Source organism: Heloderma suspectum, chromosome 3 (assembly GCF_057233095.1).
Source record: "Heloderma suspectum isolate Gila_16-S chromosome 3, 16-S_ref, whole genome shotgun sequence".
In the NCBI taxonomy this organism is placed as follows: Eukaryota; Metazoa; Chordata; class Lepidosauria; order Squamata; family Helodermatidae; genus Heloderma; species Heloderma suspectum.
This window is the reverse complement of record NC_139460.1, coordinates 225,256,112-225,269,394: the sequence shown is the minus strand read 5'-3', so window position 1 is coordinate 225,269,394 and position 13,283 is coordinate 225,256,112. Positions and strand designations below refer to the sequence as shown.

Genomic DNA, 13,283 nt, shown 5'->3' with positions numbered 1-13,283 from the left:
TCAGCTTTGCAACTGATCCAATGCCATGAAGCCCAGATTGTGATAACTATGGGATAAAGAAACAGAAAATAGTCCGTGTGGGCATTTTTGAGTAGCCTATTCATTTGCAATGATATGGCCATTACACTTTGCACAGTGTTCTTAGTCTCTAGGACTCAAGTTTCTGCCAGGGGTGGGAACCTCTGGCTCTCCAGATGTTGTTGGGAGTCCAACTCCCATCACCACAGGCAATGGTGAGGTGAAGGATGCTGGGGTCTGCAGTCCAGAAACATCCCTGGTTTATGCAGAATCCCACCTTAAGGATAGGTACCTATAGGTATTTGTAGTTTCTCTGGCCCTGCCCCATTTCATATGCAATGGATAATGAACTATGCAGTCTGGGTTCTGCTTTTCTACCAAGACATTCCCTGGAACTATCATATCTGTTTAATTACTCTTTCTCAACTTAAGAGAAATAATTTTGCACAGACTCTGTCAAAATGAAAGAGATAATGTTGTGGGAGTGATTGTAATTTTCTGAGGAGTTTCAACCAACTGTACATTCTACTAAGAACTTAAATTTGGAGAAAACTTTAATGTTCACACCTGATGAGCTCATGAGTGACAGGCATCTGAAGCAAAATCCTTACAAGCTACTGAATACGGTGCAATTAGTATTCCTCTGTATATGATGGAGGGAAAAAATTAAAAGAAGACAGTACTCATTCTGCTTACAAGTTTTATTTACATAGGAACTGTTACTAGTGGTCTTGGATGAAGGCTAAATCCCTTCTATTTACAATTTATATACATGTGTATACTTGAAAAGTAAGAAAACTGTACAAGAGAACCCAAATAGAGGACATACACCGGAACCAAGTAAGTAAATACATAAGAAAAAAAGACATTTTAACTTCAAATTGTATGTTGTAAGTAATATTAAAGTGTAGTTTTAAATCTGATAGCAACATAAATATTACAACATACTGTAACCCAAATCTTTAAAACAGGTTCTGCAACTTCTTTTAACACTTGACAGCTGAAGCAGTCTCACTCTTTTTTTTTAAATGCAATGATAAATTTTTACTTCATTTGCACGTACAGGGACCAGGTACAAAAAAAAATCATAATGCAATTTTATTTACATTAATACTATCAAAATGGACTTAGAAAGAACAAGCATTAGCTGCTCAGAGAGTTTAAGACAGGGGTAGGTAACCTGGTACCCTCCACATGCTTTGGACTACAACTCCCATCAGCATGGCCAGCAGCCAGGAATTGTGAGAGTTGTAGTCCAAAATATCTGGAGGGCACCAGGTTGCCTATCTCTGGTTTAAGAGGTATTCTTTCCATCCCCTCCAATTCAAAAGCCATTTTAAAATGTTTTGGAGTGTGAAGGAAGTTGAGGAGCTTCCATATGTTACCTTTACAGTATGGTGCTGACATAAGATAATGAACTGACAGTACGTATTTGGAATATTCATTATTATACACACTGCCGGTCAAAACCATTCAACTTTGAATTTAAGTGGGGAAAATGTTTAATATCTGGGGACTCAAAACCTTTAACATAACATTGCTTAAAATGTGCAAAAGGACGGTCACTAGCTTATTAATTATACTAGTGTTTATCAAGTATAAGTCACTTTGATTTAAAAAAAAAAGAAAAAAATTCATCTGATTTTCATGGAATAGAAATCCAATTTTCTTGTAAGCAAGCCACCCACACCTAGCAAAACTCTGGAAACCCATCAGTTGCTTACAGAAGCACACTGTCCAAATAGTTTGCTTGGCAACTGCCACCTTTAGGTCAAAACACATTTTGCCAATGACTCCGTGACAAGACTTGGTGCAGCTTCCTCTGTTCTAGCTTACATACATTCAATTAGCTGAAGAGTGAAGCTACAGTTTAAAAGCTCAGTAAGACATACATAAATCCTCCTATTCTCTGGCAAGCATGTATACCCAAACAAAAAACTTATTTGGTCCTAAAGATTTCACTGGTTAATTTTGGAGGTATTTGTACCAAAATGTTTGGTTCAGGTAGCAGTTTTTGGGCCCTACTTTAAACACCAGCCCTCCTCCCAAAAGTGCCTTTGTGGTAATCATAAAAAAGGTATCCCTCAAAATTTTAAGTACCAACAAAAGTTATTACAAATTTTATTGCATTCAACTTTAAATATTAAATATGCATTAGCCACTTTCTCAGTTTCACAAGTTTTTTTTTTATTGTTCTGCTTCCTGGGAAAAGGAATCTTCCCACAAAAAGCTCTTTAATACTGACAGCAGGGTGAAGATTATCAAATTCCACCACTGCATTCAGTCAAATACTGTCTCTTTCTTAGGTCTCCCAAGACGTTTCTCCTTAGTGGTTTTCATTGAGAAGATGTTTAAACTCCTTGAACAACCAAGTGGTTTTTGTTATTCCCATTAAATTTGAAGTTAACTTTTTAGTGCTGGACTATGGTTCTTGTCTCCTTCTTTGCTATCCTTCATTAACGAGGCAAATACCTGCAAATTGATTTTAAGAGAAAGGTTAATGAGCCATACTTATAAACACTGTTCTCTTGCTGAAGATTCTTTTCATTCATCCATCATAAATCACAAGACCATTCCATTCCTCCCACCTCCAATCTCTTTTTCAGTAGCCCAACAACCTAAGTATCAATTCCAAAATGATTAATTGAAAACTACAGGGAACCAAAGCATCATGACTCTTGAAAATGGCTAGTCTCAGAAATGAATTATGCATGTGTTACTACCTTCTGGTCAATGCAATCAGCTCATTCACAATTTCAAACAAACGCAGGTAGTCTCCATTTTAGCCAGCAGAAAGGTCTAATATATCAGACATCACTCTTTTATTCCACCTGCTCTTTTTGGTCTTTTGGTAACTGGACAAAAGGCATCAGTCTGAATAACCAAACATGTATGTTTAAAACAAAGATAAGAATACAGCAACACATTGTTCAGTTGATCACACGTTAGCTCAAGAATTCCAAGTATCGGTGTATATTCTAACAGTATGATGGTTTATGGCAGAGAGAAATATAAGTGTTTTGAATTTAAGACATTGGGTGGGATCCAAATTTAGTCATACTTTGAAGTAAGTGTGACTTAAGTTAGTCATGACTATTTCAAGTCTAACTGAATTCAATGGTTCTACTCCAAGTATGACTAAATGCGGATCCCACCCAGTATACTTATCGTATAATTTAATAATATTTCTGTATACTATTTATAGAGTCTTATGGGTAATAGAACATTGGAAGAGCTTTGAAGGGTTTCTTATAACAGGATGTAGGTCAGACAAATGGAGTTATGTTGCCTCATCACCACCTTCTGTGGCTTATAGCTATGGAAACTCACAGCTTCCTTTACATCTATGGGATTGTCCAAGTTCATAACATTCCCATTCAAAAGGATTCCCAGATATGCACAGGCCCAGGGCTCTTGGGACCAGAGATGTCAAAAGCCAACCCTTTAATGTGTATCAACACATTAATGGTTCTTCAATGATGAATCCCAATAATAAAAACCCTTCAATAAAAACTAGGGCTGCTACCCAATTAAGGGAAGTTTAATTGGTCATATGAGTTAGTTGATCAATTAAATTTGCATAGGATTGCACGTGGGTAAAAATATTTCTGAAGCAAGAAGCATATATTGTTTTTAGATGCAACAAGTATTGTAGGAAGCATTTTAAAAGTGGTATTCCTCCTGTGAGAGGAAGAACGCCTCTTAAGATGATGCTTGCCATCTGCAGTTATGATAAGCGTATGCATTAAAAATAATTTAAACTGTTGCCTAGCTAATCAGGGGAACCTTTTAGTAAATTAGGTGTGTTTAAATTGATTAATCATCCATTTAAATTAAATAAGTTTGATAACCTTAACAATCAGACCTATATGGACCTCACTTTTGTGGAAAGGATATTAATCTTCCTTTCAGTAGTCATACTAATTGGATAAGACTGATTTTCTAGATCCATTTCAACTGGGCCTCAGGCTTCATTTTGGCACTGAAGCTACCTTGGTCACCCTGATGGATGGGAGAAAGACAGGAAGACTGTGACCCTCTTGATTCTCTTGGATCTCAGTGGCTTTCAATGGCTGGGGTCAGACAACACGATAACCCACACTCTAGAGTTGAATGTGAGTTGTCGTTGAACCGTGGGCTGTTATTGAGATGTGGGTTATCGTGTTGTCTGAACCCATCCACAATAACAAACCATAGTTTGTTAACAATGAACAACCCACAGTTCACATCCCAACAACAAACCAAGCGTTATCTTCATGGGTTGTTTGTTATTAACAAACCATGGTTTGTTAGCGTGGATGGGTTCAGACATGATAAACCACAGTTCAGCAACAACCCATGGTGTTATTGTGTTCTCTGAACCCAGTCAATATCATTGACCATAGAATCCTTTGGCATAGGCTGTCTGGGTTATGAATGAGTGCCGCTGTATTATAGGGTTCTGATCCTGCTTGGATGATTGAGTATAGAAGGTGGTACTTGGTGACTAGTGGACACCCTGGCATTTATGCTATCAAGCCTCTCAGAGCTCTCTTGTCTACCATGTTTTTTTTTACCATCTATATGAAATCACTGAATGAGGTCATCTGGAAATTTGGGATGAGACATGATCAAATGCAGATGACACCCTACTGTGTTTATCTTTTACATCTAATTCAGGTAAGGCAGTGGATGTGCTAAATCACTGCCTGGGCACAGTAATGGACTGGGATGAGGGCCAATTAATAAACTCAATCCAAACAAGAGAGAGGTACACTAGATGGGATTGCATTTCCCTTGAAGGAACAGGTCCACAGCCTGTGAGTGCTTCTCAATCCATCGTGTTCGTCACTGGAGGTACAAGTCACCTCTATGACACAAAGCTTAGTATGCTAGGTGCAACCCTAACTGGACAATGTTAGCCTAACCTCAGTTGTCCATCTTCTGGTAACCTGGAAACTGCAGCTAGTAATCCAGCAGCTGTATTTTGGATTAACTGGAACCATATTACACCAGAGTGTTATCAATTGCACTGGCTCAATTCAAAGTGCTAGTTTTAACCTTGAAAGTCCTTCATGGTTGGGACATGTACCTGAAATACCATCTCCACCTGTGCCTGCTAAGACAAAGGCTCTTCCCTGAGTGCACCTGCCATCGGATGCTTATGAAGTGGCTACTGTGGAGAGGGCTTTCTCAGTGGCTGTCTTCCAGTTATGGAATACTGTGTCCTTGGTGGGGCTATTTTTTCCTTTGGGCATCACATGAAGCCTTATTTTCACAGGCTTTGGTTAATCTGTTTTATCCCTGCTGATATTTTTATGCTTCTCTTTTAGAGTGTGGTGCTTTTAAATATGTTTGTATAGGTTGTTTTAATTGGCTTCCCCACCCACAGAAGCATTTCCTGAATGGAGTTCCACTCAGATTGCTCCCACTGGTGGAAAGGGGGTGGTACGGGAAGAGAGACTACTTTTGCTGATTCCTCCCCTCACCCTAAAGCCTCCAGTGCCAGCTCCCCCGCTGTTCCAGAGGGTCCTCCAAGTCTCTGTTGGGAGCAGATTTTCAGTCCCAGGGGGGACTGGGAACTGTAGGGGGAGGAGGGGATCAATGAAGACTGCCTTTTCCCTGGTTCCATCAACAGAAATGCTTCACTGGATTGGAAGATTTCCATGGACAGAATGAGCACTTCCATTCATGGAAGGATGACCATGGATCTAACCCACTGTATTTGATTCTTTGTAAGCTGCCCTGGGAACATGTTCAAAGGGCAAGATAGAAATCAATTGTTAATATATTAATATATCAGTTTATTTATGATAAAAATATATTCAAGCCACATATATTCACTTACCTGAGCCCACTTTTTGTTACTGTTCTGCATCTGAACAAATGTAATACAAGTGAAGAGCTTCTCTGACGTGATGTCTTCAGGTAGCTTTGTTAAAAACTGTGCTATATGAATGAAGTCCATCTGCAGGAGGATATCTTCATACAACCTAAGAATGCCTAATCCAGTTCTGAACAAAAATTCTTCTCCATCCCTACAAAAGACATCCCAGACTCGACAGGCCAGATCAAGGGGTAGTGACTTGCTGTACAAGGTGAAGATCCTGCATTTGAAATAAGCATCAGGCACAGGAGGCAAAGCACATGCCCTTGACTTTCTCCTCTGCTATGAGTGATCATTTTATTTAGAAGTCCAGCAATGCTTTTGATCTGGGAAACTGACACCAATAGACATCCCACTTACACAAGCAACTCCTGCCTAATTTTAGAGGATTCCCTTGTCTCACGGCAGCCAGCCCCTCACTACATTCCAGGCTTTTCCTGCAGGGGAGGGGGGGCACATGCATGGCACAGAAAGCTACAGTAGAGAGAGGGGTGGGAGGGGTGGGATTTCCACTTACATCAGCTTGGATACATCCCATTTATACAACCACATCACAACCAAATAAAAATTATTTTCCCAACTTGCCCACACTACTGGCCCTCAACCACACAGAAGGTGTGAGCCCATTAAGATCTTTCTGCATTTTCAAACTTCAGTTGCAAGTTTCTCAATTTACCATGTGACCATAAAGTAAAAAGGAAAGACTGAACTAATCTTTAAACTTACCAATCTATCAAATATATGTCAGGGGTAAGACTGTAGGATTTAAAATGATGAAACAATTTGGGGAGGTTTTCCTCAAAAAATACTTCAAATGCTGCAAAGTACTTCAGCATCTGTAAAGAAGAAGATAAAAAACCTGAGAATAGTCTGGTTCAGAAAAAAGAGAAATGCTTCAAGCACTGAAGCCTTCAGGGAACTATAACTAGTCTATACAACATATTCTGGTGGTTTAAATGAAGACAGAACATTATTATTGTCCTTAGCTAATGTCTACACTTCTCCAGCAATAAATATAAAAATTCAAAATCCAGCACTAATTTCTCCAGCTCCTAACTTCCCTTGCAGTGTAGACAGTTGCAACTATTTTATTATGCAGAAATTTATATTTTGCTCTTCTAGTGCCCATGCGCCACTCAAGAGTGGCTCACAAAAATTTTAAACTGCAATAAAATATAAAATATATTCACCAAAATAGACTAAAAATATAGAGGCAGAGACCATAGATAAAACAACCTTTAAATAGAAACATTTAGCAGGGAAAAGCCTGCCAAAATACTAATGTCTTTTGCCAATTGGTGAAGACATCCAGAGAGTGGGACATCAGTGCTTCACAGGGCAAATTGTTCTACAATTGGTGTAGCCACTGAGAAGGCCCTGTCTCTTGCCACTATCAACTGTGGCCCCACCCTAGGGGGATACAGAGAAGGGCCTCTCCTTCTGATCTTAGGGAATTGGCAGGTTGGTATGTGAGGAGGCAATCCTCCATATCCTGGACAAAAGCCATCAAAGGCTTTAAAGGTAATCACCAAAACTTTGAATTTGCCTGGAAGCAAACTGGTAACTAGTGCAGATGTTGAAGGATGAGCATGCACCCACTAACATCCTTGCTGCTGTATTCTGGACCAACTGCAGCTTCCGAAGACTCTTCAAAGGTAGCCCCATGTAAAGTGTATTACAGTCCATTCTTGATGTAACTAAAGCATGGGTTAGTGTGCCCTTTTCTCCTTGCTATCCCACTCTCACAAAAGCAAGAGATTGGGTGTGGGTATCCATTATCCCACAGAAAAAGAAAAACAGGAACAGAAACTTCAATAATTCAGTCATGAGTTCTGTAAAGAGATAGCAAAATTCTACCAATGTAATTTCTGCTGATAAAACTCTAGAAGTGAATATTTTGTATGAATGCAAAGCACTGATCTTTAGAAACATAGAAATTCCACTGATTAACACCATTTACCGCCCATTAAAATATGAAATACTAAAAGTTATAGCACTTCAGAATAGCTATATTTACCATGCTGTGATCCACGCGGAAAAAGGCCAGCTGGCATGGCTTATTCAGGAGGTTCGCAAAGGCAATGAAAGCATCTGCCTCTTCCAAATTGAGAATGAGGACTGCAGCAATGAAGGACATTCCCTGGACCTTCAAAACACAAAAATGTAAACACAGCCTCAGTTTTATGTTAGGACAAAGCTAATATATTACCAAGTTAGATACAATTATGACAAAAAGCAGGACAACAAGTTATTGAAATGTACAATTCAGTTTTGTACTGAGCAGGTATCATTCAAATCGTCAAAGCAGTTGAATGAAGGAAGGTAACTTAGGCCTGCTTCATTTGTTCAGGTTTCCATTCAAGGGTGTAGAGGGAAAAAGTGTACATCACCATGAGTGAAAATTGCTTACATCTTTTGTATAGCTCCGTTAGGAAGCTAGCACTAGCAGGTGGTTCCTCCAATGCATAGAGAGGTGACAGGTGCATGATCCCTTCACTTGTCTAGAGAGAACAACATTGTGAAGTAGTGCAATCCTATGCACATTTACTGGGAAATCACAATTAATTTGGTGGAGCTTAGTCCCAAGCAAATATGCATAGGTTTACAGCATTAGAGATTCACCCTTTAATATGGGATATCCCACAGTGCTATAGCTGAGCCACTAACACTAGATGCAGTAGTACAAATTTCCCTTTCTCCTGTCACACTGCCAAGCTATATTGAGATAGTTCATTCAGTCTATGAAAAAGTATTCTTATAAACATGTAGGTATTACACAGATATGAAATTATGGAAGCTCTACACCTATATTCCATCATCTTAAGGAAAGTACTGCAACATGGGGCAGATACTTACGTATCCTACATCAGGTCGGTAACATGTATATGCCCCCAGGACACTGTGCAAAAGATCATGATAAGGGCCACCCTAAATTGGAAACAGTGGATGCAAAATCGTGAGTGCTAGAAAAACAAAAAAGTTATTTTAAATTCAGAAGAACGTCTCCACATACAGATTACATGATGCAATCCTATCATAACTGCAAACCAATGTTACTTCACTTAGCTTTTATAATTACATCAGTGCTAGGTTTGGGAAGTTGTACCAAGTCCTTAATACAAATACTTGTTTCCATGAATTAATGGCCATAAAATTCAACTACAAATCCTTTTAAAAGAAAAGTTACACACTAGGTTCAATCCAGGCAAAATTATGCATCCCTAGTGGGTTTTCATATCTGACAGCACCGCTGAATTTCCTAAAAGTAGATGTATTCCTGGCTTCATGCAACTGTAGCTGTTCCAAAAGGCTCAAAAATCTCAGTGCTCACAAATATGTAAGAGCATGTGTATGTGTGTATGCATGAGAGAGAGAGGTTTGTGCACAGCCTGTAAGGCTTTTATTTCTCCCTCCACCCCAACCACAAATTGTATTTGAAGGCCTCTGAATTTAAAAAGCAGCCTATGGTTCAGCCTGTTAAAAGGGGTCACTATGAGAGGAATGAAGAAGAAAGAAACTACGATGTAATTTTCTGACAAACTAATTTGGGACAGAGCACTGATAATTACTAGTTTCCTTCTGTATTTACTAGTAAAATAGAAATGCTAGGTTATTATATTGATGAAAATTACCAACACATATTGCAATTCAGTAGTAATGATGCAGCCATATTGTCTGTTATTTTTAATAAAGAAAAAATGCTCAATTCTGAACATTTATGTTTCACCCTTGAGTGACTCAAATACAAACTAAAATTAACTTCAGAGTTTGTAAACTGTTCATTTAAGAATGTATTAGCTAAGCAACAAAGAAGGGAAGTACTCAGGCTCAGAGTTTCAGTTTCTGCTTGAGCAAGACTAACTACGTAGCCAGACAGCTCCCTGACTTAGTCTGTCTGGTTAGAGTGCAGTTCCTGGGAATTCACTATACAATGTTCAGCATTTTGAGTTTCATCATGAGCAGAAGGTGAAGACCACTTAGATTCTTCTGTAACCAGTCCCTATATTATTTAGGGTATCGTGTTTTGGGGATCATAAGCTCCTTCAGGGCAGGGACCTCCTGTCTTGTTTGTTACTCTGTAAAGCACCATGCACAGATATAGCACTACATAAATTCTATGTTTGAGGGCCACTTCTTGCATATTATGTACTGGTATGCCAATACCAGAGTTCAACTTTCACAAGTACACAAACATAAGAGGGGATGGATGCATGCATAACTGTGTTTTCCCCTCTGAAATATAAGGCAAGGGTCCAATCCTTTCCCTCACACAGATCTTGCACTGCCAAATAGTTCTTTATAATCTGTTTATACATGTCATACGATTTCAGCTTTTTTATGCTTTCTTTTAAAAAGCCAAATACCTAACCATTTGCAGATCTGTATAAAAGAATAAACTAGCCTTTCTGCTGAAGTTTTACTTGCTATTTGAACAACTTTAGAACTGGCTTACAGAAAGCCACTTTCCACTTGGCTGTGGTGAAGAACCAGGTGATTTCTGGCTGCAGTCACTGCTCCACCCACAGAAAGAAAGACTCGACTGCAAAACCTGCTGTGTTTGCTCAGTGAGGAATGCAATCAGGCTCGCTAGCTGCTTTATATTGCTATGCCTCTGCAGCAGGGAGACACAAATAAATCTCAATGCTCCAACAGCATTCGTCAGCCTGGAAAATGCATCACAGCTTACTAGCAGCTTTGACTCCCTCCCCGTCACCCGTCAGAGAGAAAGACAAAGCTAACTAATCGAGTGCAATGTCATCTGCATTGATAAGACATTTCAAGTGTTAAATTCCTTGAACTGGGGCAGTAAAACATTTCCCCATCATGATCGGTAATGTGTCATAGAAATGATTTCATCCAAACAGCAGGATAAGATGAAATTAAATAGTGTTTACACAGGTTATACAACTATATTTCCTAATTATTTTAAGCTAAACACTTATTAATTAAGCGCAGAATTTATTAACTACACAAAACCATGACAAAAAATCTTATTTCTATAAAAGCTTTCATGAATAGGTTTATTGTTTTTATCAACTTCAGTGGGCAAAATGATCTAACATTTTAAATATACTTATCTCTGAACATAGTAAAAAAAAAGTTTTACCTTCTGAAAAATATAGAGGGATGGAAATGTGCGTGATATATCCAATTTTATTAGCTCCAAACTAGCTTCCCGGTCAGCAACTGATACTCCAGCATCTACAGAGATTAAAGCATGCAGATGTTCTGTAGACCGATTTAACTAATAATGTAGGACTGTGAATGTCATATACAATTTGTCTATTACCTCAGATCAATCAAATATGTGTTTCAAAGGAAAGACCAATTTACTAAAAGCAAAAAAAAGGGTAGAAGGGAACTGGGCAACAATTTCATTTAATTCTCATTTCAACCTGCTACAGCATTCAAGCTGATATGCTCTAGAAATATTAGATCTACTCTAAACTTCTCTAATGATTGGTGTATCACTGCACAAAATAAATGGGATTGCAACAGTGATTAAAGCCATTTCCTTAATTCAAAATGTCATGTTGCCAGAGTGCTCCAGTTGTGACCCCACACCTCAATTTTGTCTGTTTCCATACATCTGTAGCTGGACATGAAGAAAGTATTCTAATTCGAAGTGCCCAGGGACTATGGATCTTTGGACTTACCAAACTCCCCTGCATCCTGATGTAATCAGGACACTTTACCACTCACTGATGATACTAAGTTCCCAACATCCTTTTGTGACCTTCTGCCTAGCACCAAATACACACCACTCCCCCATTCTTCCCCTTTCTTTTAGGATTCTTCTTCATTATCTGACTTATGATTTGTTATTATTGACTTTTAATAAAAAATTGATTTTCTGGGTTAAAAACTGAAGTCTTACCTTTTTTTTCCTTCTCAGGAACTGTATAGAGATGCCCTGTGACCCAAATCAAAAACTAAGTTACCCACATCAGGCTCTTGTTAATTCAGCAAATGTGCTAGTTTTGGAGCTAGCTCTACTGGAATGACAGCAACCTGTCATTCCAGTTTCAACATGCGTAGAGATGCGTGTCCCAAGTAAGCCTGGCAACAGATGATCTTGCCTAAAAATATTGGAAAATAACTATATATTGGAAAATATTGGAAAATAACTATATTGTTTTCTCCATTTTGTAATGCTCAGAAGATTGGATCAAAACCAGCCAGACTTACACTGAACTGTTCTGCCAAGTTTCATTTGTAACATATGAAAGCAACTAAAGTTTTTGAAGAACTAGGCACTATTCAACTTGTGACATGAAGAGTTAACCAGCTAGCTAGAAATAACGTCTTTCTAGCTTCATTATTTATGCCTAATCCACTGGCCCATGAACCATTTCAGAATACTATCACATTTTAAATTGGACTCTGGTGGGAAACCCACATCTCTACTGGCAGAAAATTATTTTACAATATAATACAAGCAAAATGAGATACTGGAGTAGACCTCTGAGCACAGAGCTGAAGACATCCAGAAGTTTCATATGACACAGACTGCTCAGAACTCCATTACTTCTGTCTGCAGATGGAAGACAGTCAAACATGATCCCATATGTAAAACCTACAGAACCCTTCTCCCTGATGTGCTAGTTTTCCATGAGCAGGCATCAAACACATGATCCTCCACTAACTGGTATAGTTCTGGGGGGGCGGCTATACTACATGATTACATTTCTAATGTAGCATTTGGCTCGTAGTCTCTTCTCAATATAATACATACTGTGAAATGCTGTTATAAACAGCAACTGGTACCATTTGGACATACCTTCTGTATCATTCTCAGCACCAGTCTCTCCAAAACTCTTCCAACGTTCCTTGGCTCTAGATAAGAAGATTTCATAGAGTTCTGCAAAACACAGCAAAATTTGTCCAAACGCAAATGTAAAGACAAAATACTGAAGAATTATATGATCTCACTGTAAGGCTGTTTTTATTGTATGTATTTCTGTTATAAACTTTAAAACCAGAAAATTCACATTTGGTGCAATTTTCAGACCTCTTATTGGGAATAGTGTTAACTATTGAAGTTAACAATATACTGAAGTTAAGTAGTTTTAGTTCTGATAATCTCCACTCCCAAAAGTGTAAAAAAAAGGTCAGGGGGAAGAGAAGAGAACAAGTGTGCTTTTGCTATATTTAGTGCATACACACAGTTCTAGACATGCTCCATATTTCACAAAATGTATACAAGTAATAGATGTATGAATTCATATGCTCTTAGAGTTCTTACACTAACAACACTAATCTTTACTGAAAGAGTTGGAATTCAAAACACAGTAGACTACTAGCCAAATGATCCCTTCATTAAAAAATTAGGTCTTAAAACTTACGTATGAAAACCAATAGAGTCGTTGAACTAAAATCTTTCATCAGCAACATGTTA

General features: G+C 38.4%; 1 protein-coding gene across 7 annotated transcripts in view; it reads right to left on the bottom strand.

Moving 5' to 3' along the window:
- Positions 1-704: 704 nt before the first annotated feature.
- Positions 705-13,283, bottom strand: part of TBC1D12 (TBC1 domain family member 12) — a 60,519-nt gene continuing 47,940 nt past the window's right edge. For 2 of the 7 annotated variants that reach the window (XR_014789424.1, XR_014789423.1), the window contains 8 exons: positions 12,666-12,746; positions 10,992-11,086; positions 8,741-8,812; positions 7,902-8,030; positions 6,611-6,720; positions 5,846-6,104; positions 2,742-2,892; positions 705-2,490 (listed from right to left, as the gene is read on the bottom strand). Coding sequence is in view for 4 of the 7 variants with exons in the window: in XM_084845829.1 (XP_084701955.1) it covers positions 2,422-2,490; positions 5,846-6,104; positions 6,611-6,720; positions 7,902-8,030; positions 8,741-8,812; positions 10,992-11,086; positions 11,763-11,798; positions 12,666-12,746 (851 nt within the window). In the remaining 3 variants the exon portion in view is untranslated. Of the gene's footprint in view, positions 2,491-2,741; positions 2,893-5,845; positions 6,105-6,610; positions 6,721-7,901; positions 8,031-8,740; positions 8,813-10,991; positions 11,087-11,762; positions 11,799-12,665; positions 12,747-13,283 lie in introns of all 7 variants that reach the window. The other 5 variants (XM_084845829.1, XM_084845831.1, XM_084845830.1 and 2 more) reach the window with 3 other exon arrangements.